Source organism: Macaca mulatta, chromosome 17, assembly GCF_049350105.2.
Source record: "Macaca mulatta isolate MMU2019108-1 chromosome 17, T2T-MMU8v2.0, whole genome shotgun sequence".
In the NCBI taxonomy this organism is placed as follows: Eukaryota; Metazoa; Chordata; class Mammalia; order Primates; family Cercopithecidae; genus Macaca; species Macaca mulatta.
The window spans coordinates 1,318,373-1,343,578 of NC_133422.1; the positions used below are offsets into that span (position 1 = coordinate 1,318,373).

Genomic DNA, 25,206 nt, shown 5'->3' on the forward strand with positions numbered 1-25,206 from the left:
TACGATGTGATGAAAATATCACTCAACAGAAGATTAAATGACCCACACTCTATCCCAGTTACAGACAGCTGTGAGACCTTGGCTTTTCTAGGCTTCAGTTTCCTCATCTATAAAATAAGTATCTCCAAAGTCATTTCTAAAGATCTTTGGAAGGGCCACCTGGCAAAATTATCACCTGCTATGTGATCCCTGAAATCACTTAATTGAAGGCAAAGTTCACTGATTTACTAAGTTAGTCAATAAAGATGTATGGAACACTTAAGTAGACAAGGAAAAGAATGATGAATAAGATAATCTGCCTCTTTGAAAAGCTTACAGTCTAATCACTAGCCTAGTGGAAAGACCCAGAGCCTATGGTTTTTCTTCCCATAATGAAGGTAACTTCAAAATTAAAATATGGGTTGTAAAAAAATTAAATAAATAAATAAAATATGGGTTTTAGAATGTGTAGTGAAGAATTAACTTTACTCAAAGAGAGGTGTGGCCTTTGTTGTTGGCTCCTAAGAGATGATTTCTACACCCCTGAAATGCTCTGCCTGACAGGAGTGTCTTTGTTTGCCCTGGCTTTGGCCACTGGTCAGTCTATCAATGTGATTCACAATGGGAGCTTTGGGACACATCAGCTTCTGGAGTTATTAGCCCAAACCTCCGGGGCTAGAGACTAAAGGTTGGCCTGGTGGGCGGTATGTGATCAAGCCTTAGTAAAAAATCTGAATGCCAAAGTCTAGGGTAGGATTCCCCAGTTGGCAATACTCTTCAAGTACTGTCACACTGTGGTTAGGAAAAGGCACTGCCATGTCTTGCTCCACAGGGAGAGGATAATCGGAAGCTCTCTGTTTGGACCACTCCTAGGCCCTGCTCTATGCATCTCTTCCCTTGGTGGATTTTAATTTGTATCCTTCCCATGATTAAACTGTAAGTATAGGAGATTTCAGTGAGTTCGTTGAGTCTTTCCAGAGAATTATCAAGCCTGAGGATGGTTCTGGGAACCATGAACTTGCAGTTGGTGTCAGAAATGGGAGTAGTCTTATGGAGGACTGACTGTGTCCTCTACCTGTGCAGTGGTTTAGCCAAAGTCATTGCAAGGAACCACACTAAATGCATTTACCCTATATGAGATGGGCGAGGTATTCACAACGACTTATTTTTGCTAAATAAGTATGTAGGACAGGGAGGAAGGGAGAACGTGACAAAGTGAGGGAAGGTAATAGCAGAAGGACACTTCATCTAAAGCAGAGAAGTTTGGGCTGGATATCTCTTTATTACCAGGGGCTGGCCTATGCATTGTAGAATGGTTAGCAGCATCTCTGGCTGCTACCCACTAGGTGCCAGTAGCACCCACTCAAGTTGTGACAACCTAAAATAGCTCTCTAAGCATTGCCAAATGTCCCTGGTGGGGGGGCACAAGTGCCCCCAGCTGAAAGCCACTGCTATATAGTATTAGATGGATAGGGAGGAGCAGCATTCAAAAAAGGAATATTAGACATAGAACATTAGGGATATAACTTTTTCTGCTTCACTACTTAGTGTCAACCTTGTTTATTTTCAACTACAAACAGAGCTTGGCAGATTTCATGCACTGTGAAAGGCAGATGTCTATGCTTTGTACGACATATACAAAAACCTTAATACTAATACTGAAAAAAACTACTCTAGCGATTCATGTACTGGTAGAAAATTAATTCATAGAGTATTAATTAATATTAATACAAGGAAGGGTAATCTGTAAATTAAGCTCCAATGTTTTGAAGGATCAATATTTATGCTACTTTAAAAATCAGAAAAGCAAACATTTTTAAAACAATGAATGTTTTAGGTAAACAATATTCTGATGCCTAATACAAATAATGTTTACATTTTCAATAACATAAGAAATCCTTTGATCTCAAATACTTTAAAATTCACTTACTAGATACACTGAAAACTACAAAACTTGATGAATTAAAGAACATATAAACAAATGGAAAGGCATCCTGTGTTCATGGGTTCATAGACTGAAAGACTTAATATTGTTAAGATGTCCATACAACCCAGTTAATTCAATATAATCTTATCAAATCCTTATCATCCCAATGACTTTTTTTTACAGAAATAGAGATTCATCCTAAAATTAATATGGAATACCAAGGGACCCCAAGTAGCTAAAACAATTGTGAAAAAAAAGAACAAAGTTTGAAGGTTTACATTTCCTGATTTTAAAACATATTACAAAGCTACAGTAATCAAAACAGTGTGGTTACTGGCATAAAGACAGATAAACAGACCAATAGAGCAGCATAGAAAGCCCAGAAACAAACCCTTACATATATGGTCAAATGATCTTCAACGATGGTGCCAAGACCATTCAATAGGGAAGGGACAGTCTGCACAGCAAATAGTGTTGGGAGAACTAAATATCCATATGCAAAAGAATGAAGTTGGATCTTTATCTTATACCATATATAAAAATTAACACAAAATGGGTTAAAGATCTAAATGTAAGACCTAAAACTACAAAAATGCTAGAAGAAAACATAGGGGAAAAGCCTCATGACATTATTCTTGGCAATGATCTCCTGAATATGACACCAAAAGCACAAGCAACAAAAGTAAAGATGGACAACTGGCACTATATCAAACTAAAAAACTTTGGTGTATCAAAGGACACATCAGTGTTAAAAGCAATCTACAAAATGAAAGAAAATATTTGCAAATCGTACATCTGATAAGACATTAATATCCAAAATATATAGAGAACTCCTACAACTGAATAACAAAAATGGACAAGTGTTCATTGACAGATGAATGGATAAACAAAATGTGGTATAAACATACAATGGAATACTATTCAGACTTAAAAAGGAAGGAATTTCTGTCACATGCTACAACATGGATGAACCTTGAGGACATTATACTAAGTGAATAAGCCAGTCACAAAAAGACAAATACTCTGAGACTCCACTTATGTAAGGTATCTAAATTAGTCAAATTCATAGAAATAGAAAGTAGAATGGTAGTTACAGGGGCTTTGGAAGTAGGAGAAAATGGGAAGTTTTTGTTTAATAGATACAGAGTTTCAGATATACAAGATGAAAAACTTCTGAAGATCTCTTTCACTACCATCTAAACCTAATGATGGTTATAATCTTTAACACTACAGGAATATACAGGTAAAAATGGTTAATTTGGTAAATTTCATGTTATGTGTTTTTTACCACAATAAAAAAAAAAATGTTTTTTCACTTACTGGAGGTCTTCTGCCATGACTAGTCCTCACAGCTTGCTGAAAAGCTGCATCATTCTCCAATTCCTAAAATGAAAAGGCAAATTTCACATTCAACACAGAGTAAGAATTGGGGGAAAAAATAAGTTTAAATTCCTGTTTGGTACTCAAGCGCCTCTATAATTCATTTTATCCCAACTGTTGACATCTAGGTAGGGACGAATGAACTCTTAGCTCAAATCTCCCCACTTCACACTACCCAGAATAGCAAACCTCCTTCCTCTCCTAGAATGAGGAGTACTGGTCATGTTAGTCAATTTTATGGACATCTTATTGGCTACAGTTTTTATGAGTGGTATCACAATGCCGGGTTGAAAGATCAAGTATACAAGCATGGGGCCTTTCTTCTGTTTCTTTTTTCCTGGTAGCTTAGAATTGAGATTTACATCTCTCTTTCTCCCCCCTACCCCCCTGTGTTTCTCCTTTTCTCCCACCCTACCTGATAAAGCCTCAGGATAAAAAAGGCCATATTTTCTACAAGCAGGGGGCACTCTCTTTGGTGCCATTTCCATCTGCCCAAATGAAAAGGATTTTTCATCTCACTGGAGAGTTGACGTCAAGTCTGAGATGCAGACTGGAGCTAATCTAAGCAAATGGGGGGTGCTCAACAAGTCCAACTTGCACTACCATTTGGAATCAACATCTCGGTAGAAATAAAATGTTGTTTGGCTTTGCTGATTCCTGAACTGTACTTACATTCCCCTTCAGGAAATTTGAGGAAAAGAATATTAATCAAGGGCAGGATATAAGGGTTCCTGTGTTTCCTGAAGAAAATACCATTTTCATAGTCTCTCAAAAGCACCCAGTCTCACCAACAGCCAGTCTTCCAACCATCCTTTATTTCCTACTTCCTCTTCTCTAACACATACTCTGACTTTAACCCTTCAGACACATTAAATGCAGTTCTCATCCTCTCATCCTTGCCTCTGATTTACTTCAATCTACTTCCCATAAAAATATACTTGTCCAGTATTTTAAAAATAAACAATTCATAAAAAATAAAGTCACTATCAAGGCCGGGCGCGGTGGCTCAAGCCTGTAATCCCAGCACTTTGGGAGGCCGAGACGGGCGGATCACGAGTTCAGGAGATCGAGACCATCCTGGCTAACACGGTGAAACCCTGTCTCTACTAAAATACAAAAAAAAAAAAAAAATTAGCTGGGCGAGGTGGCGGGCGCCTGTACTCCCAGCTACTCGGGAGGCTGAGGCAGGAGAATGGCGTGAACCCGGGAGGCGGGGCTTGCAGTGAGCTGAGATCCGGCCACTGCACTCCAGCCTGGGCAACAGAGCTAGACTCCGTCTCAAAAAAAATAAATAAAAATAAATAAATAAAGTCACTATCAATTAACTTTTTTAAAAATTTGAAAATAATCAAAATAAAATGTTTATATTACTAGGATGCTACAAGCCTTCTTCTTTAATTTTTACTTTAAATTATCTTTTTTTTTTTTTTTTTTTTTTGAGACAGGGTCTCACTTCAACTGCCAGGCTGGAGTACAGTAGTGCAATCACAGCTCACTGCAGCTTCAACTTCCCAGGCTCAGGTAATTGTCCCACCTCAGTCTCCCTAGGAGCTGGGACCACGGGCACACACTACCACAACCTGCTAATTTTTGTATTTTTTAAGAGACAGGATTTTGCCATGTTACCCAGGCTGCTCTCAAACTGAGCTCAAGTGATCCACCCCTGCCTCCTAAAGGGATTACAGGCATAAGCCACTGTGCCCAGCCTAAATTACCTTTGTAACCTTCCATATCAACCACACAAAATTACATGATTCTCACTTACCCATAGAAACTAAAGACTTTTGAATGAAGTATAAATCCAAAGGTAACCTTCAACATAATTTATTATACTTCTACTTTAGCAGATCTTTGAGTAAAAAAATTTCCCTTAAGATTCCTAAATTATTAGTAAAATTTGGTTAATCAGCTCAGTAAATCCTAACTAAATGACAAACTAAAAAGGACAGTCAACAAATTCTCCAATTACAAACACCAAACTTATACAACATTTGGAACTTTTTGTCACTTTGTTAACAAATGGCATCTTCTATGAGTATCTTAAGCCACTGCTTCAAGTAATTCATTTATTTATTGAACTTGTTATTATTATAATTAAGATCAAAGAAAACCAAGTATAAGTCAAAAATTATTTTTACTTCACTGTCTTTATTTTTGGGTCTGATATTCTGAGTATTCACTTTACATTAAATTATGCAGCCACAGTGCAACAACCTGAGGAGGTAGGAAGTGTCCCTGATGCTTTAAAAATGATAATCTTCGGGCCGGGGCAGTGGCTCATGCCTGTAATCCCAGCACTTTGGGAGGCTGAGGTGGGTGGATCACAAGGTCTGGACATCGAAACCATCCTGACTAACACAGTGAAACCCCGTCTCTACTAAAAATACAAAAAATTAGCCGGGCATGTTGGCGGATGCCTGTAGTCACAGCTACTCAGGAGGCTGAGGCAGGAGAATGGCGTGAACCCGGGAGGCGGAGCTTGCAGTGAGCAGAGGTTGCACCACTGCACTCCAGCCTGGGCAACAGAGTGAGACTCTGTCTCAAAAAAAAAAAATAATAATGTGTCTCTGCACGTGAGATGGGTCTCCTGGATACAGCAAATTGATGGGTCTTGACTCTTTATCCAATTTGCCAGTCTGTGTCTTTTAATTGGACCATTTAGGCCATTTACATTTACGGTTAATATTGTTATGTGTGAACTTGATCCTGTCATTATGATGTTAGCTGGTTATTTTGCTCGTTAGTTGATGCAGTTTCTTCCTAGCATTGATGGTTGTTATGTTTTGGCATGTTTTTGCAGTGGCTGGTACTGGTTGTTCCTTTCCATGTGTAGTGCTTCCTTCAGGAGCTCTTGTAGGGCAGGCCTGGTGGTGACAAAATCTCTAAGCATTGGCTTGTCTGTAAAGGATTTTATTTCTCCTTCATTTATGCAACTTAGTTTGGCTGAATATGAAATGCTGGGTTGAAAATTCTTTAAGAATGTTGAGTATTGGCCCCCACTCTCTTCTGGCTTGTAGAGTTTCTGCCGAGAGATCTGCTATTAGTCTGATGGGCTTCCCTTTGTGGGTAACCTGACCTTTCTCTCTGGCTGCCCTTAACATTTTTTCTGTCATTTCAACTTTGGTGAATCTGACAATTATGTGTCTTGGAGTTGCTCTTCTCGAGGAGTATCTTTGTGGCGTTCTCTGTATTTCCTGAATTTGAATGTTGGCCTGCCTTGCTAGGTTGCAGAAGTTCTCCTGGATAATACCCTGCAGAGTGTTTTCCAACTTGGGTCCATTCTGCCCGTCACTTTCAGGTACGCTAATCAGACGTAGATTTGGTCTTTTCACATAGTCCCATATTTCTTGGAGGCTTTGTTCATTTCTTTTTACTCCTTTTTCTCTAAACTTCTCTTCTCACTTCATTTCATTCATTTGATCTTCAATCACTGATACCCTTTCTTCCAGTTGATCGAGTCGGTTACTGAAGCTTGTGCATTTGTCACGTAGTTCTCATGTCATGGTTTTCATGTTTATCAGGTCGTTTAAGGACTTCTCTGCGTTGGTTATTCTAGTGAGCCATTTGTCAAATCTTTTTTCGAGGTTTTTCGTTTCTTTGCGCTGGGTTCGTAATTCCTCCTTTAGCTCAGAGAAGTTTGTCTGAAGTCTTCTTCTCTCAACTCGTCAAAGTCATTCTCTGTCCAGCTTTGTTCCATTGCTGGCAAGAAGCTGCGCTCCTTTGGAGGGGGAGAGGCGCTCTGATTTTTAGAATTTCCAGCTTTTCTGTACTGCTTTTTCCCCATCTTTGTGGTTTTATCTACCTTTGGTCTTTGACGATGGTGACATACAGATGGGATTTTGGTGTGGATGTCCTTTCTGTTTATTTTTCCTTCTAACAGTCAGGACCCTCAGCTGCAGGTCTGTTGGAGTTTGCTCGAGGTCCACTCCAGACCCTGTTTGCCTGGGTATCAGCAGCAGAGGCTGCAGAAGAGTGAATATTGCTGAACAGCAAATATTGCTGTCTGATCATTCCTCTGGAAGCTTCATCTCAGAGGTATACCTGGCCGTGTGAGGTGTGAAGTGTCAGTCTGCCCCTAGTGTGGAATGTCTCCCAGTTAGGCTACTCAGGGGTCAGGGACCCACTTGAGCAGACAGTGTCTATTCTCAGATCCCAAACTTCGTGCTGGGAAAACCACTACTCTCTTCAAAGCTGTCAGACAGGGACATTTACATCTGCAGAGGTTTCTGCTGCCTTTTGTTTGGCTATGCCCTGTCCCCAGAGGTGGAGTTTACAGAGGCAGGCCAGCCGCCTTGAGCTGCGGTGGGCTCCACCCAGTTCGAGCTTCCTGTCCGGCTTGTTTACCTACTTAAGCCTCAGCAATGGCAGACGCCCCTCCCCCAGCCTCGCTGCCATCTTGCAGTTAGATCTCAGACTGCTGTGCTAGCAATGAGGGAGGCCACGTGGGCGTGGGTCCCCCTGAGCCAGGCGTGGGATATAATCTCCTAGTGCGCCATTTGCTAAGACCCTTGGTAAAGCGCAGTATTAGGGTGGGAGTGACCTGAGCTTTCAGGTGTTGTGTGTCACGGTTCCCCTTGGCTAGGAAAGGGAATTCCCTTCCCCCTTGTGCTTCCCAGGTGCAGCGATGCCACGCCCTGCTTCAGCTGTCACTCGTTGGGCTGCACCCACTGTCCTGCACCCACTGTCCGACACACCCCAGTGAGATGAACCCGGTACCGCAGTTGGAAATGCAGAAATCACCCGTCTTCTGTGTTGCTCACGCTGGGAGCTGGAGGCTGGAGCTGTTCCTATTCAGCCATCTTGGCGTGGGTGCCCCCACCCATGTGGGAGAAAATATTTATAAACTATCCCTCTGACACGGGATTAATAACCAGAATATGTAAGGAACTCAACTCTAGGAAAAAAATAATCTGATTTAAAAATGGGCAAAAGATCTGAATAGATATTTCTCAAAAGAAGACATACAAATGGCAAGCATGTATATGAAAAAGTGTTCAACATCATTGACCATCAGAGCAATGGAAATCAAAACTATGATGAGATGTCATCTCATTCCAGTTAAAATGGCTTTTATCCAAAAGACAGGTAATAACAAATGCTGGTGAGAATGTGGAGAAAAGGGAAACCTCATATACTATTAGTGAGAATGTAAATTAGTACAACCACTAGGGAGAACAATTTAGAGGTTCCTCAAAAAACTAAAAACAGATCTACCATACGATCCAACAATCCCACTGCTAGGAATATACTCAAAAGAAAAGAAATCAGTATGTACCAGGCCATTCTTGCATTGCTATCAGGTTGGCGCAAAAGTAATTGTAGTTTTGCAATTAAAATGGCAAAAACTACAGTTACTTTTGCACCAAAGAATGCCTGAGATTGGGTAATTCATAAAGAAAAAAGGTTTGATTGGCTCATGGTTCTGCAGGCTGTACAAACATGACACCAGTATCTGCTCAGTTTCTGGGGAGGCCTCACTCCCCAGAAGCTTTCACTCATGATAGAAGGCAAAATGGGAGCAGTCACGTCACATGGGGTGAGCATGGCACCAAGAAGATAATGCTAAACCATTCATGAGAAATCCACTCTCATGATCCTATCACCTCCCACCAGGTCTCACCTCCAATGCTGGGTATTATTACAATTGAACATGAGATGTGGGTGGGGATAAATATACAAACTACAGCATAACATATCAAAGAGATATCTGCACTCCCATGTTTGCTGCAGCAGTATTCACAACAGCCAAGATATGGAAGCAACCTACATGTCTGTCAACAGACAAATGGATAAAGAAAATGTACAACAGACAAATGGATAAAGAAAAAAGACAAATGGAAAACTAGCCATAAAAAAGAATTGAGATCCTGTTATTTGCAATAATGTGGATGGAACTGGAGGCCATTCTATTAAGTGAAATAAGCCAGGCACAGAAAGACAAACATCACATGTTTTCACTTATTTCTGGGATCTAAAAATTAAAACAACTGAACTCAAGGAGACAGAGAATAGAAGGATGATTAGCAGAGGCTGTGAAGGGTAGTGGCAGGGGAGGGGGTGGGAATGGTTAATAGGTTTAAAAAAAAAAAAAAAGAATGCATAAGATCTAGTATTTGATAGCAAAATGGGATGACTATAGTCAATAATTTAATTATACATTTAAAAATAACTAAAAGACTTTAAACCATCAAAGATCAAAAGAGACAAAGAAGGCCATTACATAATGGTAAAGGGATCAATTCAATAGGAAGAGCTAACTATCCTAAATATATATGCACCCAATACAGGAGCACCCAGATTCATAAAGCAAGTCCTTAGAGACTTACAAAGAGACTTAGACTCCCATACAATAATAATGGGAGACTTCAACACTACACTGTCAACATTAGACAGATCAACGAGACAGAAAGTTAACAAGGATATCCAGGAATTGAACTCATCTCTGCAGCAAGCAGACCTAATAGACATCTACAGAACTCTCCACCCCAAATCAACAGAATATACATTCTTCTCAGCACCACATCACACTTATTCCAAAATTGACCACATAATTGGAAGTAAAGCACTCCTCAGCAAATGTACAAGAACAGAAATTATAACAAACTGTCTCTCAGACCACAGTGCAATCAAACTAGAACTCAGGACTAAGAAACTCAATCAAAACCGCTCAACTACATGGAAACTGAACAACCTGCTCCTGAATGACTACTGGGTACATAACGAAATGAAGGTAGAAATAAAGATGTTCTTTGAAACCAATGAGAACAAAGATACAACATACCAGAATCTCTGGGACACATTTAAAGCAGTTTGTAGAGGGAAATTTATAGCACTAAATGCCCACAAGAGAAAGCAGGAAAGATCTAAAATTGACACTCTAACATCACAATTAAAAGAACTAGAGAAGCAAGAGCAAACACATTCAAAAGCTAGCAGAAGGCAAGAAATAACTAAGATCAGAGCAGAACTGAAGGAGATAGAGACACAAAAAACCCTCCAAAAAAATCAATGAATCCAGGAGTTGGTTTTTTGAAAAGACCAACAAAATTGACAGACCGCTAGCAAGACTAATAAAGAAGAAATGAGAGAAGAATCAAATAGATGCAATAAAAAATGATAAAGGGGATATCACCACCGACCCCACAGAAATACAAACTACCATCAGAGAATACTATAAACACCTCTACACAAATAAACTAGAAAATCTGGAAGAAATGGATAATTTCCTGGACACTTACACTCTTCCAAGACTAAACCAGGAAGAAGTTCAATCCCTGAATAGACCAATAGCAGGCTCTGAAATTGAGGCAATAATTAATAGCCTACCAACCAAAAAAAGTCCAGGACCAGATGGATTCACAGCTGAATTCTACCAGAGGTACAAGGAGGAGTTGGTACCATTCCTTCTGAAACTATTCCAATCAATAGAAAAAGAGGGAATCCTCCCTAACTCATTTTATGAGGCCAACATCATCCTGATACCAAAGCCTGGCAGAGACACAACAAAAAAAGAGAATTTTAGACCAATATCCCTGATGAACATCGATGCAAAAATCCTCAAAAAAATACTGGCAAACCGGATTCAGCAGCACATCAAAAAGCTTATCCACCATGATCAAGTGGGCTTCATCCCTGGGATGCAAGGCTGGTTCAACATTCGCAAATCAATAAACGTAATCCAGCATATAAACAGAACCAAAGACAAGAACCACATGATTATCTCAATAGATGCAGAAAAGGCTTTTGACAAAATTCAACAGCCCTTCATGCTAAAAACGCTCAATAAATTCGGTATTGATGGAACGTATCTCAAAATAATAAGAGCTATTTATGACAAACCCACAGCCAATGTCATACTGAATGGGCAAAAATTGGAAAAATTCCCTTTGAAAACTGGCACAAGACAGGGATGCCCTCTCTCACCACTCCTATTCAACATAGTGTTGGAAGTTCTGGCTGGGGCAATCAGGCAAGAGAAAGAAATCAAGGGTATTCAGTTAGGAAAAGAAGAAGTCAAATTGTCCCTCTTTGCAGATGACATGATCGTATATCTAGAAAACCCCATTGTCTCAGCCCAAAATTTCCTTAAGCTGATAAGCAACTTCAGCAAAGTCTCAGGAGACAAAATTAATGTGCAAAAATCACAAGCATTCTTATACACCAGTAACAGACAAACAGAGAGCCAAATCATGAATGAACTTCCATTCACAATTGCTTCAAAGAGAATAAAATACCTAGGAATCCAACTTACAAGGGATGTAAAGGTCCTCTTCAAGGAGAACTACAAACCACTGCTCAGTGAAATAAAAGAGGACACAAACAAATGGAAGAACATACCATGCTCATGGATAGGAAGAATCAATATTGTGAAAATGGCCATACTGCCCAAGGTAATTTATAGATTCAATGCCATCCCCATTAAGCTACCAATGACTTTCTTCACAGAATTGGAAAAAACTGCTTTAAAGTTCATATGGAACCAAAAAAGAGCCCGCATCTCCAAGACAATCCTAAGTCAAAAGAACAAAGCTGGAGGCATCACGCTACCTGACTTCAAACTATACTGCAAGGCTACAATAACCAAAACAGCATGGTACTGGTACCAAAACAGAGATATAGACCAATGGAACAGAACAGAGCCCTCAGAAATAATACCACACGTCTACAGCCATCTGATCTTTGACAAACCTGAGAGAAACAAGAAATGGGGAAAGGATTCCCTATTTAATAAATGGTGCTGGGAAAATTGGCTAGCCATAAGTAGAAAGCTGAAACTGGATCCCTTCCTTACTCCTTATACGAAAATTAATTCAAGATGGATTAGAGACTTAAATGTTAGACCTAATACCATAAAAACCCTAGAGGAAAACCTAGGTAGTACCATTCAGGACATAGGCATGGGCAAAGATTTCATGTCTAAAACACCAAAAGCAACAGCAGCAAAAGCCAAAATTGACAAATGGGATCTAATTAAACTAAAAAGCTTCTGCACAGCAAAAGAAACTACCATCAGAGTGAACAGACAACCTACAGAATGGGAGAAAATTTTTGCCATCTACTCATCTGACAAAGGGCTAATATCCAGAACCTACAAAGAACTCAAACAAATTTACAAGAAAAAAACAAACAACCCCATCAAAAAGTGGGCAAAGGATATGAACAGACATTTCTCAAAAGAAGACATTTATACAGCCAACAGACACATGAAAAAATGCTCATCATCGCAGGCCATCAGAGAAATGCAAATCAAAACCACAATCAGATACCATCTCACACCAGTTAGAATGGCGATCATTAAAAAGTCAGGAAACAACAGATGCTGGAGAGGATGTGGAGAAATAGGAACACTTTTACACTGTTGGTGGGACTGTAAACTAGTTCAACCATTATGGAAAACAGTATGGCGATTCCTCAAGGATCTAGAACTAGATGTACCGTATGACCCAGCCATCCCATTACTGGGTATATACCCAAAGGATTATAAATCATGCTGCTATAAGGACACATGCACACGTATGTTTATTGCGGCACTATTCACAATAGCAAAGACTTGGAATCAACCCAAATGTCCATCAGTGACAGACTGGATTAAGAAAATGTGGCACATATACACCATGGAATACTATGCAGCCATAAAAAAGGATGAGTTTGTGTCCTTTGTAGGGACATGGATGCAGCTGGAAACCATCATTCTTAGCAAACTATTGCAAGAACAGAAAACCAAACACCGCATGTTCTCACTCATAGGTGGGAACTGAACAATGAGACCACTTGGACTCGGGAAGTGGAACATCACACACCGGGGCCTATCATGGGGAGGGGGGAGGGGGGAGGGATTGCATTGGGAGTTATACCTGATGTAAATGACGAGTTGATGGGTGCTGACGAGTTGATGGGTGCAGCACACCAACATGGCACAAGTATACATATGTAACAAACCTGCACATTATGCACATGTACCCTAGAACTTAAAGTATAATAATAAAAAAATAATAACTAAAAGAATATAATCAAATTGTTTGAAACACAAAGGATAAATGCTTGATGTAACAGAAACCCTATTTACCCTTATGTGATTATTACACACTGTATGCCTGTATCAAAATATCCCATATTCCCCATAAATATATGCACCTACTATGTACTCACAAAAATTAAAAAACAAACAAACAAAAAACAAGACATTTCAACTTTAGAATTTTTTTTAAAACCCTAATTTTAAATACCTTCAGGTGATCGAAGTCTTTTACACATTTGGACAGCTAGTGCTGAAGAATACAAGTATATATAATTCATCTTAATTCATTTTTGTAACCTGTCTCATGATCTTTCCTTCTGCTGCAATTATTATTTTTGGTGGAAGTCAGTAGAATCTTCTGTAATAGCACTTTTCTAGGTTTTTGAATCAGCTTATTTAATCGAAAGCATAATAAAGTAGAACTCTCAAATCCACAGTCTTCATAAACCAGCTGGTTAACCAAGACCAATGTAAAAAAACAACTAGTTTTTGTTACCTCGATATCATAGATTGGATTGTAGTCATTATAGCCGGAATAAAGATCATCTTCATCTGTCTCTGGAGCCAGGTGCACATTTTGCATCATTTATACCTAGGAAAAATTGGCAGTGTAAATATGTTCTTGGTATAAGAAATATATATGTATTTTTTGAGATATGTCTTGCTCTGTTGCCCAGGCTGGAATGCAGTAGCACAATCACGGCTCACTATAGCCTTGACTTCTCTGGCACAAGTGATCCTCCCACCTCAGCCTCGCTGGTACTACAGGCTTGTGCCACCACACTCGACTGAGTATGAAATTTTTTGTAAAGATGGGATCTCCCTATGTTGCTCAGGCTGGACTCAACCTCCTGAGCTCAAGTGATCCTCTCACTTTGGCCTCCCAAAATGCTGGGATTACTAGCATAAGCCACCATGCCAGGCCAGAAATAATTCTTAATTCCAATAAAGTATACTATTCAATAACATTTCTGGTCAAATTTATCTATATATATTTTCAAGGTTTCAATTTTTTTCACATCAAAGTCCCAAAACTAGATGTCAAAACATTAAGTTATTGCCCTCATTTCACATTGATTTCACAACCACGACACTGAAAGAACAGTGACAGGCACTAGAGGGGGGTACAAGTGATTGTCCTGATTTTCATGGAGCTCAGTATCAAGTGTAGAAGAAAGGTATGCAATAGTCAATTAAAATGCAAGGCAGAAACCACCACATACCCATCAGAATGTGTAAAATTAAAAAGACCAACAACACATAATGTCAGCAAAGATGTAGAGCAACCAGAGTCCTCACACATTGCTGATGGGAGTGTAAAATGATACACTTTGGGAGAAAAGTCTTGCAGTTTCATAAAATTAACATGTACCTTTTATGACCCAGCAATTCCACTCAAAAATTTTTACTCAAGAGAAATGAAAACATATGACTACAAAAAGATTTGTATAAGAATGTTCATAGCAGCTGTCGACCTAAAGGAAGGAATTGAGGTGTAAAATATAATTCTACAAAGCTTACTTGAGCCAAAATGAGGATGGCTGCCTGCCCAGAAGACTCAGACTTCATAACCCTGAGCAGGCGCTCCCTTTGGCCTTTGTTTCAAGCAGATCTTTAAAGGCAAAAAAGTGGGGCAGGCAGTGGGCTGGTACAAAGCTGTCTGTCAGAAATTCTCACTGGTTTATGAAAATAATGTTGATTAGTGATTGGCTACATTGTATGGGTTATAGTATCCAGATGGTGACACTGTTAGATTAATTTACAGCTACTTGTAGCAATAGCAAGCAAGTTTCAAGATATGATTACTTAGCCCAAGAAGGTAAAGGAGATGTGACTGCTGTTTCACTCCCACGCCTCTCTGGACCTGGTAATTTAGAGGAGACTCTCATTCTTCAAATTAAACCTTTCTTTTCTTTGCCACAGCTTTATTCATAATACCGAAAAATAAGAAACAAACCAGACACCCATCAGTAAAATGGACAAGCAAAATGTGGCATACTTACACAATGAAGTACTATCCAGCAATAAAAAAGAATCCCAATTATGCTGAGTGAAAGAAGCCTTACGTAAAGCAGTACATTATGCACTGTTTTCTTTATACAAAGTTCTCAAACAGGCAAAACTAATTTATAGTAGAAAACCATCAGAACTGAGGTCGCTTCTTGGGGATGGGGGGTAGGGAATGAATGGAAAAGGACACGAGAGAATTTTCTGGGGTGATGATAAATGTTCTATATCTTGGCAGGGGTTTGACTCACACAAGTGTATGCATTTGTGAAAACTCAGCAAACGTACACTGAGATTTCTGCTTTGTAAATTTTATCTCAAAAGAACTATAAACAAATATTGAACTGTATAATTGATATGCAAGCTGGTATTTCAGGGAAAGTATAATAGCTGTAATTTAGCTTAAAATACATAAAATAAGACGGCTTTGGCCGGGCGCTGTGGCTCACACCTGTAATTCCAAAACTTTGGAAGGCCAAGACAGGTGGATTACTTGAGGTCCAGAGTTTGAGACCAGCTTGGTCAACATGCTGAAACCCTGTCGCTACTAAAAATACAAAAACTAGCAGGGCATGGTGGTGCATACCTGTAATTCAAGCTACTCAGGAGGCTGAGGCATGAGAATCGCTTGAACCCAGAAGGCAGAGGTTGCAGTGAGCTGAGATCATGCCACTGCACTCCAACCTGGTTGACAGTGAGACTCTGTCCCTCTAAAAAAAAGATGGCTTGATAGATGGATTGAGAGATAGGTAAATGGATAAGTACATGATAAAGCAACTATAGAAAAAGGTTAATGGTGGAATCTAGGTAGCAGGAGTAACATTCACCATAAAATTCTTTAAACCTTGCTGCATGTTTGAAAATTTTCATAACGAAATGTTGAGGGAAAAAATGAAAGACAGAAAAAAAAGATATCAAAGCAAAGTGAAACAGAAGAGTAAAAGCTGATCATACAAATTGAGTCATTCTTCTCACACCCAACTAAAACAGAGTCAAGAAGCTGGGGTGTGTTGGTGGGGAGGCACTCAGGACGCACAACATTGCTTAAAGAGTGGCTGCTGAAACTGGCTGCTATAACCTGAGGCCAATTTTATTTATAGCTGCTGAGATAACTTGCTGCAAACATAGGACTAATTCTGGCCACCACAGCTACCCACCAATTAGAACTTGCCAGCTTCCCAGAACCTCACTAGTTTCAGTGAACTTTCTCAAAGAGCACTACATAACATTTCTCCTTTTGATAAAAAAACTTTCTCTTTGTTCTTTGGACATACCAAAGACCACCTGGTCCTCAAACTGCAATTCTGTAATAAAAATTACATTTTTATTTGGGAAGAATAAAAATAAATTTCTTCTAATGGCAGCTCTCCATGCCTCCCTTCCCTTTCCCCAGTCCCTGGTAACCATTAATGTATTTTCTGTCTCTATGGATTTGCCAATTTTGGACATTTCATGTTAAGGAAATTACACAATTTTAAATTTAAATTTCAGCTGGGTGTAGTGGCTCATGCCTATAATCCCAGCACTTTGGGAGGCTGAGGTGGGCAGATCACGAGGTCAGGAGATTGAGACCATCCTGGCTAACGCGGTGAAACCCTGTCTCTACTAAAAAATACAAAAAATTAGCCAGGCATGGTGGCAAGCGCCTGTAGTCCCGGCTACTTGGGAGGGTGAGGCAGGAGAATGGCGTGAACCCGGAAGGCAGAGCTCACAGTGAGCCAAGATCGCACCACCGCACTCCAGCCTGGGCAACAGAGCAAGACTCCATCTCAAAAAAAAAAAAAAAAAAAGGTAAAATTTCAAGATTCATCTCTACATTTTGACTTGGACAGAAGCATGGGAGAAAGGAAACTACCATATAGATATACTGTAAATCTAATAATTACTAAAGAATCTGGCAAGGATTCCTGGAAGTATCATTCAAATCAAGTCAATATTTTAGGCAATTTGAGGGGTGGGAGGTGGAGGAGGGCTAATTACCCAAGAAATGTAGTATTGCTAGTATCTAAGAAATGTATTTTCTTTAAAGCAAATATATATTTTCTTTAAGACCTGTACATTTTAAGTTCACCAGCAAATTCCTAAGAAATTTTCAGGTTAGGCCGGGCACAGTGGCTCACGCCTATAATCTCAGCACTTTGGGAGGCTGAGGCGGGTGGATCACGAGGTCAGGAGATCAAGACCATCCTGGCTAATATGGTGAAACCCCATCTCTACTAAAAATACAAAAAAATTAGCCAGGCATGATGGCAGGCACCTGTAATCCCAGCTACTCGGGAGGCTGAGGCAGGGGAATTGCCTGAACCTGGGAGGCAGAGGTTGCAGTAGGCTGAGATTGCGCCACTGCACTCCGGCCTGGGTGACACAGCCAGACTCCGTCTCAAAAAATAAATAAATAAAAATAAAAATAAAAAAATAAATTTTAAGCTTAATCTTTTTCTCAGCATAATACCATATATATGTGGCTTCTCACAACCTTTAAAAATTATTTACAGGCCGGGCGCGGTGGCTCAAGCCTGTAATCCCAGCACTTTGGGAGGCCGAGACGGGCGGATCATGAGGTCAGGAGATCGAGACCATCCTGGCTAACACGGTGAAACCCCGTCTCTACCAAAAAAAATACAAAAAACTAGCCGGGCGAGGTGGCGGGCGCCTGTAGTCCCGGCTACTCGGGAGGCTGAGGCAGGAGAATGGCGTAAAAACCCGGGAGGCAGAGCTTGCAGTGAGCTGAGATCCGGCCACTGCACTCCAGCCTGGGCGACACAGCGAGACTCCGTCTCAAAAAAAAAAAAAAAAAAAAAAAAAAATTATTTACATATTTTAAGTACTAACAAAATTAGTTTTTGAGCTATAGTTTGTATACTATACAATTTAACTTTTCAAGGTACGTAATTCAGTGGTTTTTAGTATATTCACAAGGCTGTGCAACCATCCCCAGTATGTAATTCCAGAACATTTTCATCATCCCAATAAAGAAATATGGGGCCTGTTAGCAGCTCTCCATGCCTCCCTTCCCTTTCCCCAGTCCCTGGCAACCATTAATCTATTTTGTCTCTATGGATTTGCCAATTCCGGACATTTCATGTTAAGGAAATTACACAATATGTAGCCTTTTGTGTCTGGTCTCTTTCACTTAGCATAATGTTTTCAAGGTTCATCCATGCAGTAGTATGTATCAATATTTCATTACTTTTTATGGCTAAATAATACATCTACAACATTTTGCTTATCCATTCATTAGTTAACGGACGTTTGGATTGTTTCAATTTTTTGACTTTTATGAATAACATCACTATGAACGTGTGTGTACAAGTTTTAGCATGGATATATATGTTCAGTTCTATTGGGAATATATCTAGGACAGGAACTGCTGGATTATATAGTAACTCTATGTTTAACTTTTGGAAGAACAGCTAGACTGTTTTCCAAAGTGGCTGCATATTTTACATCCCACCTGCAATGTATGAAGGTTCCAATTTATCCATGTCCTAGCCAACACTTGTTATTGTTCCTGTTTCTGATTATAGCAATTCTAGTGAGTATGAAATGGTATCCCATTGTAGTATTGACTCGCATTCCCCTGATGACTAATGATGTTGAACATCTTTTCATCTTATTACCCATTTCTGTATCTCTTTGGAGAAAAGTCTGTTCAGATCTTCTGCTCATTTTTTTTTTTTTTTTTTTTTTGAGACGGAGTCTCACTCTGTCGCCCAGGCTGGAGTGCAGTGGCCGGATCTCAGCTCACTGCAAGCTCCGCCTCCCGGGTTCACGCCATTCTCCTGCCTCAGCCTCCCGAGTAGCTGGGACTACAGGCGCCCGCCACCTTGCCCAGCTAGTTTTTTGTATTTTTTAGTAGAGACAGGGTTTCACCGTGTTAGCCAGGATGGTCTCGATCTCCTGACCTCGTGATCCGCCCGTCTCGGCCTCCCAAAGTGCTGGGATTACAGGCGTGAGCCACCGCGCCCGGCCTTTTTTTTTTTTTTTTTTTAGACAGAATCTCGCTCTGTCACCTAGGCTACAGTGCAGTGGCGCAATCTCGGCTCACTGCAAGCTCCGCCTGCCAGTTTTATGCCATTCTCCTGCCTCAGTCTCCCGAGTAGCTGGGACTACAGGCGCCCGCCACCACATCCAGCAAATTTTTGTTTTTGTTTTTGTTTTTTTTTGTATTTTTAGTAAAGACAGGGTTTCACCATGTTAGCCGGGATGGTCTTGATCTCCTGACCTCGTGACCCACCCGCCTCGGCCTCCCAAAGTGCTGAGATTACAGGCGTGAGCCACGGTGCCCAGCCTGCTCATTCCTAAAAATCGGGTTATCACATGAATTATAAAGATCCTCTACATATTCTGGATTCTAAACATTATATAAATGATTTACAAATACTTCCCCCCATCCTATGCCTCATCATTTTACATTCTTTGTAGTATACTTTGAAGCACAAATGTTTTAAATGTTGATGATATACAATTTATTTTTTCTTTGGTTGCATGTACTTTTGGTATCATATGTAAGAAAGAATTGCCTAATCCAAGGTCAAGAATATTTATACCTGTGGATTTTTTCTAATAGTTTTATAGTTTTAGCTCTTATATTTAAGTCACTGATCAATTTTGAGTTAATTTCTCATAATTTTTTGAAATGAAAATTAACTACTGTAAGGGCAAATGTCACCCACATAGAAATGGTCATTTCAAAATAGCTTCAAAAGGTATTAAAAGTCAGTGGTAAAAGATATATAAAATATTTTTAATTAAAAGTTTTAGCTCAGATAATATTAAACCAGTGGTTCTCAAACCCAAGTGATGCTGAGGCTGCTGGTCTGGGGACCACACTTTGAGAACCACTATTCTGAACCATAATTTCGGATTATGAACCCTATTTAAGTCAGTTTAGTTGACACATAAGTTATAGAAAGAAGCAACTTTTAGAATGAGAAATCCTTTCTGCTAGGTTGTAACCAGATTTTTAAAAGGTTTGACTTGAGATTTTAATTGAATAGACATCTTGTGGAATATACAAATGTTAAAAGATGTGGAAAGTGAGGCCAGGAAAAGTGAAGGGAATCAAGCATGGCTAATAGCTATGGGTGGCAGAACAACTGTTGTTATATAACCCAAGGTTTCTGGATTCTCCAGGCTATTTCCAAAACAGCTTATACATGTAACAAACCTTCCATGTTGAAATAATCTGAGGATAATGCCACCTATATTTAATATAAATTAAATGCTAGTAAAGCCTTTTTTTTTTTTTAAGCTATGCTTTTTAATACTCTTCTACTATGATGGACAGTCTACTTCAAGCTTTTCCAACCCCGGCCCGCACGTGGCACAGGACGGCTTTGAATACCGCTCAACACAAATTCGTAAACTTTCTGAAAGCATTATGAGATTTTTTTGCGATTTTTTTAAAGCTCATCAGCTATCTTAGTGTTTGTGTATTTTATGTGTGGCCCAAAGACAATTCTTCCGATGTGGCCCTGGGAAGCCAAACGATTGGACACCCTTGGTCTACTTCCAAGAAGCCTACTGCAGTTTCTCAAGGAAAATAAATAAATTAATTAATTAATTAAATAACTCACAACCAGAAAATCGGACTAGTAAAAGTGTAATTCTAGGCTTAGAAAGAATATTGGGACGGCTGGGCGCGGTGGCTCGCGCCTGTAAGCCCAGCACTTTGGCAGGCCGAGGAGGGCGGATCACCTGAGGTCAGGAGTTCGAGACCAGCCTGACCAACATGGAGAAACCCCGTCTCTACTAAAAATACAAAAATTAGCCAGGCGTGGTGGCACATGCCTGTAATCCCAGCTACATGGGAGGCTGAGGCAGGAGAATCACTTGAACCCGGGAGGCGGAGGTTTCGGTGGGCCGAGATCGCACCATTGCACTCCAGCCTGGGCAACAAAGAATGAAACTCCGTCTTAAAAAAAAAAAAAAAGAATCTTGGGACAACAGTACTTCACGCTTCTGGAATGCTTCCATCTTTGTGAGGCTAAGTACGCGCTTTCTGCATTCTGTTGTGTACTTTTATCTTTACTCCTGATTCAACTTGTATCAGGCAGTTTCAAGTGCTTTACCTAACGAGAAAATGCAAGAGCGACGTGCACCGTCTCCGCTGCGCGATTCCAGAGCTGGCGCAGGGGTCCAGCCGGGTCTGAAGTTTCCCGTCAGCCGCGCCTGGGGCTTGGGACAGCCACGGCCAAACGGCCCGCGACGCCCGCCCCAGTTCAGAGGAGCAAGAAAGGCCTGGGGACACCGACGTGAGAACCAACGCCCACGTTTCTGCGTGGACAACTCGGGCGCCTGAGGGACGCACTCGGGCCCCAGCGGGAGAAAAGCAGGGGCAGGCCGAGTCCATTCGGGGCCCCGCCTCACACCGCCCCGGGGTGGGCAGGGGCGGGCGGGAGCCGCGCTAAGAGGCGGTCGGCGGGGCTCGGCGCACAGGACGCCGCGGGGGCACGGCCGCCAGGGGCCCTGAAGCACTAGGCCCCAGCGCCCTTCTCCTACCTCACGCTGAGGGAAGCGGGCGACAGTGAGTCGGGCCCAGGGAGGACGCGGCGGTTGGTCAAAGCGCGACGCCGAGCGGTTGCCAAACGCGGAATCCAAGGAAGCCGCTCCCACAGTCCTCCGCGCGGGGGCGGGCGGGGCCGGAAGCGCGGGGGCGGAGGGAGCGAGGCGGGAAGCGGGTGGCGCGGGCTGCCTGGGGAAGTGGGTGGGGGCGGAGAACGGCGGGTCAGAGAGGAGGGAGCCAGGTAGCCCCCGGTGGAAAGGAGCGGCGGTGCGCGGAGGGTGCGGAGGGGACTGTGCCAGCGGCTTGCGGGAAGCCGGACGATGCGGGGAGAGCGGCGGAGGAGAGGGCAGGGAGGCCGGGGCCTCCCGGGGAAGGGAACCCGGCGGGCTGGGAGGCTGGGGGCGGCCTGTGAGAAGGGCGGGGAGGGAAAGGCTGGCGGCTAGTATATGCAGGAGGGAGGAGGGCCTGGAGGGGCTCCGGGCTGGCGGCCTCTGTGAGGAAGCGGAAGGATCTGCAACCAAGATCATTTAAATCCTGATAAACTTGTCCGTAAAGCGGATGCCGAAAGGATGGTAGGAAGCTTACTGTGAAATAGCTCGCGGAGCCGCAGCTCGAGCCTTGTGAGCCTTGGAAGCGCATTTTCCGCGCAGTCACTAACTCGCCTAGTCACCCAGTGTAAAAGTTATTCCCGGATGACACGTGCCTGGGAAGTCTCACCTTTCCCCCCACCTCCTCCTGTCTGCGTATTGTTCTGTAGCACCCCGTGCACGCCTTGATTGTAGCGCTTAAGGCGTCAGTTTTATTTACTAGAGAGGGATAAAACTGTATGCATTGTGTCCCAACCACCTAGAACGTGGGTCGTAGTGTAAAGCTTAATAAATGTAATATAAATGGGGAATTAAATTCATAATTTAATGTTTCGTTTTGTCTTAAATTTTAAAAGTAAATGTTGGGGGTGTGGGGGGAGACAGAGTCTAAAGACACCCGTAATTAATGGTTTTTTTAAAAAAATAAGCAGTGTTGGCTGGGCACAGTGGCTCATGCCTATAATCCCAGCACTTTGGGAGGCTGAGGCGGGCGGATCACCTGAGGTCAGGAGTTGGAGACCAGCCTGGCCAATGTGGTGAAACCCTGTCTCTACTGAAAATAGAAAAATTAGCTGGGCGAGGTGGCGGGCCCCTGTAATCAATCCCAGCTACTCAGGAGGCTGAGGCAGGAGAATCGCTTGAAGGCAGAGGTTGCAGTGAGCCGAGATCGCGGCATTGCACTCCAGTCTGGGCCACGAGCGAAACTCCTTCCCCCACCTTTGCCAAAAAAAAGTAGTGTTGGGAGACAGTTCTCATGGGTCCCCTGCACTTTCCCATGTTTTGTGAGCAGAGACACTGTCTTTGTTGTGGACTATTATGATGGCTAGTTTTATATGTCAACTGGGTTTGTGTGTGCAACCCAGTTTTTGGTCAAACACCAGTCTAGAAGGTATTTTTTAAGATGTGATTAACAGTTAAATTAGACTTGAGTAAAGCAGTTGGTCCTCCACAATGTGCGTGGGTCTCGTCCAGTCAAGGGAAGGTCATAAGAGAAAAGACTAAGGTCCTCTGAGGAAGAAGGAATCCTGCCCCCAGACTGCCTTCAGCTCTTTCCTGGGTCTCTATCCTGACCTGCAAATTTTAGGCTTGCCAGTGTTTATAAACTTTTGCTGCTGCAAAAGAAATAGCACTTGAATATAAAATTTTCTTTTTTTCTTCTCAGCAAGGCAATTTGCTTCTGTAGAAGGGTGCGCCCTTACAGATGGAGCAATGGTGGGAGCACACCTGGACAAGGGAGGGGAAGGGGTTCTTATTCGTGGCCCTGCTGCTGTGTCCTTCCCCTGTTGGCTAACGTTAGACCGCACAGGCTAAACTAATTCCGATTGGCTAATTTAAAGAGAGTGACGGGGTAAGCGGTCTGCTGGGAAATATGGTTATGGCAGAGCAGGAAATTGGAATGAGTCAGGGTGGAGAATGAATGGGGCAGAGCAGGTAATTGAAAAAGATTGCTTGAGGAGGAAGTTGTTTGTTGTTTGTTTGTTTGTTTGTTTTTTATTTAAGACAGTCTCACTCTGTAGTCTAGGCTGGAGTGCAGTGGCAGGATCTTGGCTCACTGCAAGCTCCGCCTCCTGGGTTCTCCTGCCTCAGCCTCCGGAATAGCTGAGACTACAGGTGCCCACCACCACGCCCAGCTTATTTTTTATATTTTTCGTAGAGAAGGGTTTCACTGTGTTAGCCAGGATGGTCTTGATCTCCAGACCTCGTGATCCGCCTGCCTTGGCCTCCCAAAGTACTGGGATTACAGGCGTGAGCCACCACGCCTGGCCAGAACTTAAGTTTAAAAGTAGAAGACAAATAATTGAACATATTGACATATTGATTCTTTGAAGAGAACTTTGGAACTCATATCAAACACCAGCCTCCAATTGCGTGTCAATTCCTTCAAATAAATCTCTCTCTGCAATATGCATCCTATTAGATCTGTTTCTATAGGGAACTCTGATTAATACACCTTTTCAAGGAAGAGCTTTGGAAGATTAAGATAATTGTTTCCTTCTGGAACAAAAGACAGGTTTGTTGCTGTTCAGTTTAATAAAGATAATGTCACCCTCCGTGGCAAAGACAGCATGTTGGCTTGCAGTTCATTGTAGAAGATTGGGCTTTCCTGAACTTGGTGTACCTGGGCAGTAAAACCAATCACGTGTGCAGCATGCACCTGGACTGTCCCCATGGGACTTGGAAAAGCAAGGGGAACCAAAGGGAATATGAAGCCCAGGCTGCTGGCTGTGTTGTGAAAAATAAAGCCCTTTCTGACTCAGGTGTTTTCTGCCATCATTTGTGGAACTGTTAGATGAGCTTGTTAGCTTGCAGGTAGGGTAAAATCTAACACGATTCTGAATAGTATATAGGTATACTGTACCCAGCTTGTAGCAGTTGTTCAAGAAATATTTGTTGAATTAATTAGTGAATACTGGGGAGCCTTATTTCAAGTTACTCTCCCTCTATAGAGACAATTTGCATCATTCCTGGATCTCCAAACTATAAATGTTCAGTCCCCTCAAATAATTTTTTTTAAATTAGGTACAAAGTTACTTCAACTTGGTTGCGTTTTTTTGTGTTTTTTTTTTGTTGTTTGTTTGTTTTTTTGAGGCAGAGTCTCACTCAGGCTGGAGTACAGTGGTGCCATCTCGGCTCACTGCAACCTCTGCCTCCCAGGTACAAAGGATTCTGCTGCCTCCGCCTCCCGAGTAGCTGGGACTATGGGTGTGAGCCAGCACACCTGGCTATTGTTTGTATTTTTAGTAGAAATGGGGTTTCATCATGTTGGCCAGGCTGGTCTCGAACTCCTGACCTCGTGTGA

General features: G+C 41.7%; 2 protein-coding genes across 17 annotated transcripts in view; one reads left to right on the forward strand and one right to left on the reverse strand.

The window, feature by feature from the left end:
• The window catches only part of IFT88 (intraflagellar transport 88), a 121,663-nt gene extending 98,945 nt beyond the window's left edge, over positions 1–22,718 (reverse strand). For 6 of the 16 annotated variants that reach the window (XM_077973722.1, XM_077973725.1, XM_002800675.4 and 3 more), the window contains exons 1-3: positions 21,816–21,905; positions 13,801–13,896; positions 3,227–3,289 (exon numbers count right to left, since the gene is read on the reverse strand). In XM_077973722.1, the coding sequence (XP_077829848.1) occupies positions 3,227–3,289; positions 13,801–13,890 (153 nt within the window). In that variant the 5' untranslated portion in view covers positions 13,891–13,896; positions 21,816–21,905. Of the gene's footprint in view, positions 1–3,226; positions 3,290–13,800; positions 13,897–21,385 lie in introns of all 16 variants that reach the window. The other 10 variants (XM_077973724.1, XM_028837489.2, XM_077973720.1 and 7 more) reach the window with 3 other exon arrangements.
• The window catches only part of CRYL1 (crystallin lambda 1), a 139,335-nt gene continuing 135,839 nt past the window's right edge, over positions 21,711–25,206 (forward strand). The window contains exon 1 of the mRNA XM_077973599.1: positions 21,711–21,840. The gene's annotated coding sequence lies outside the window, so the exon portion shown is untranslated. The remainder of the gene's footprint in view (positions 21,841–25,206) is intronic.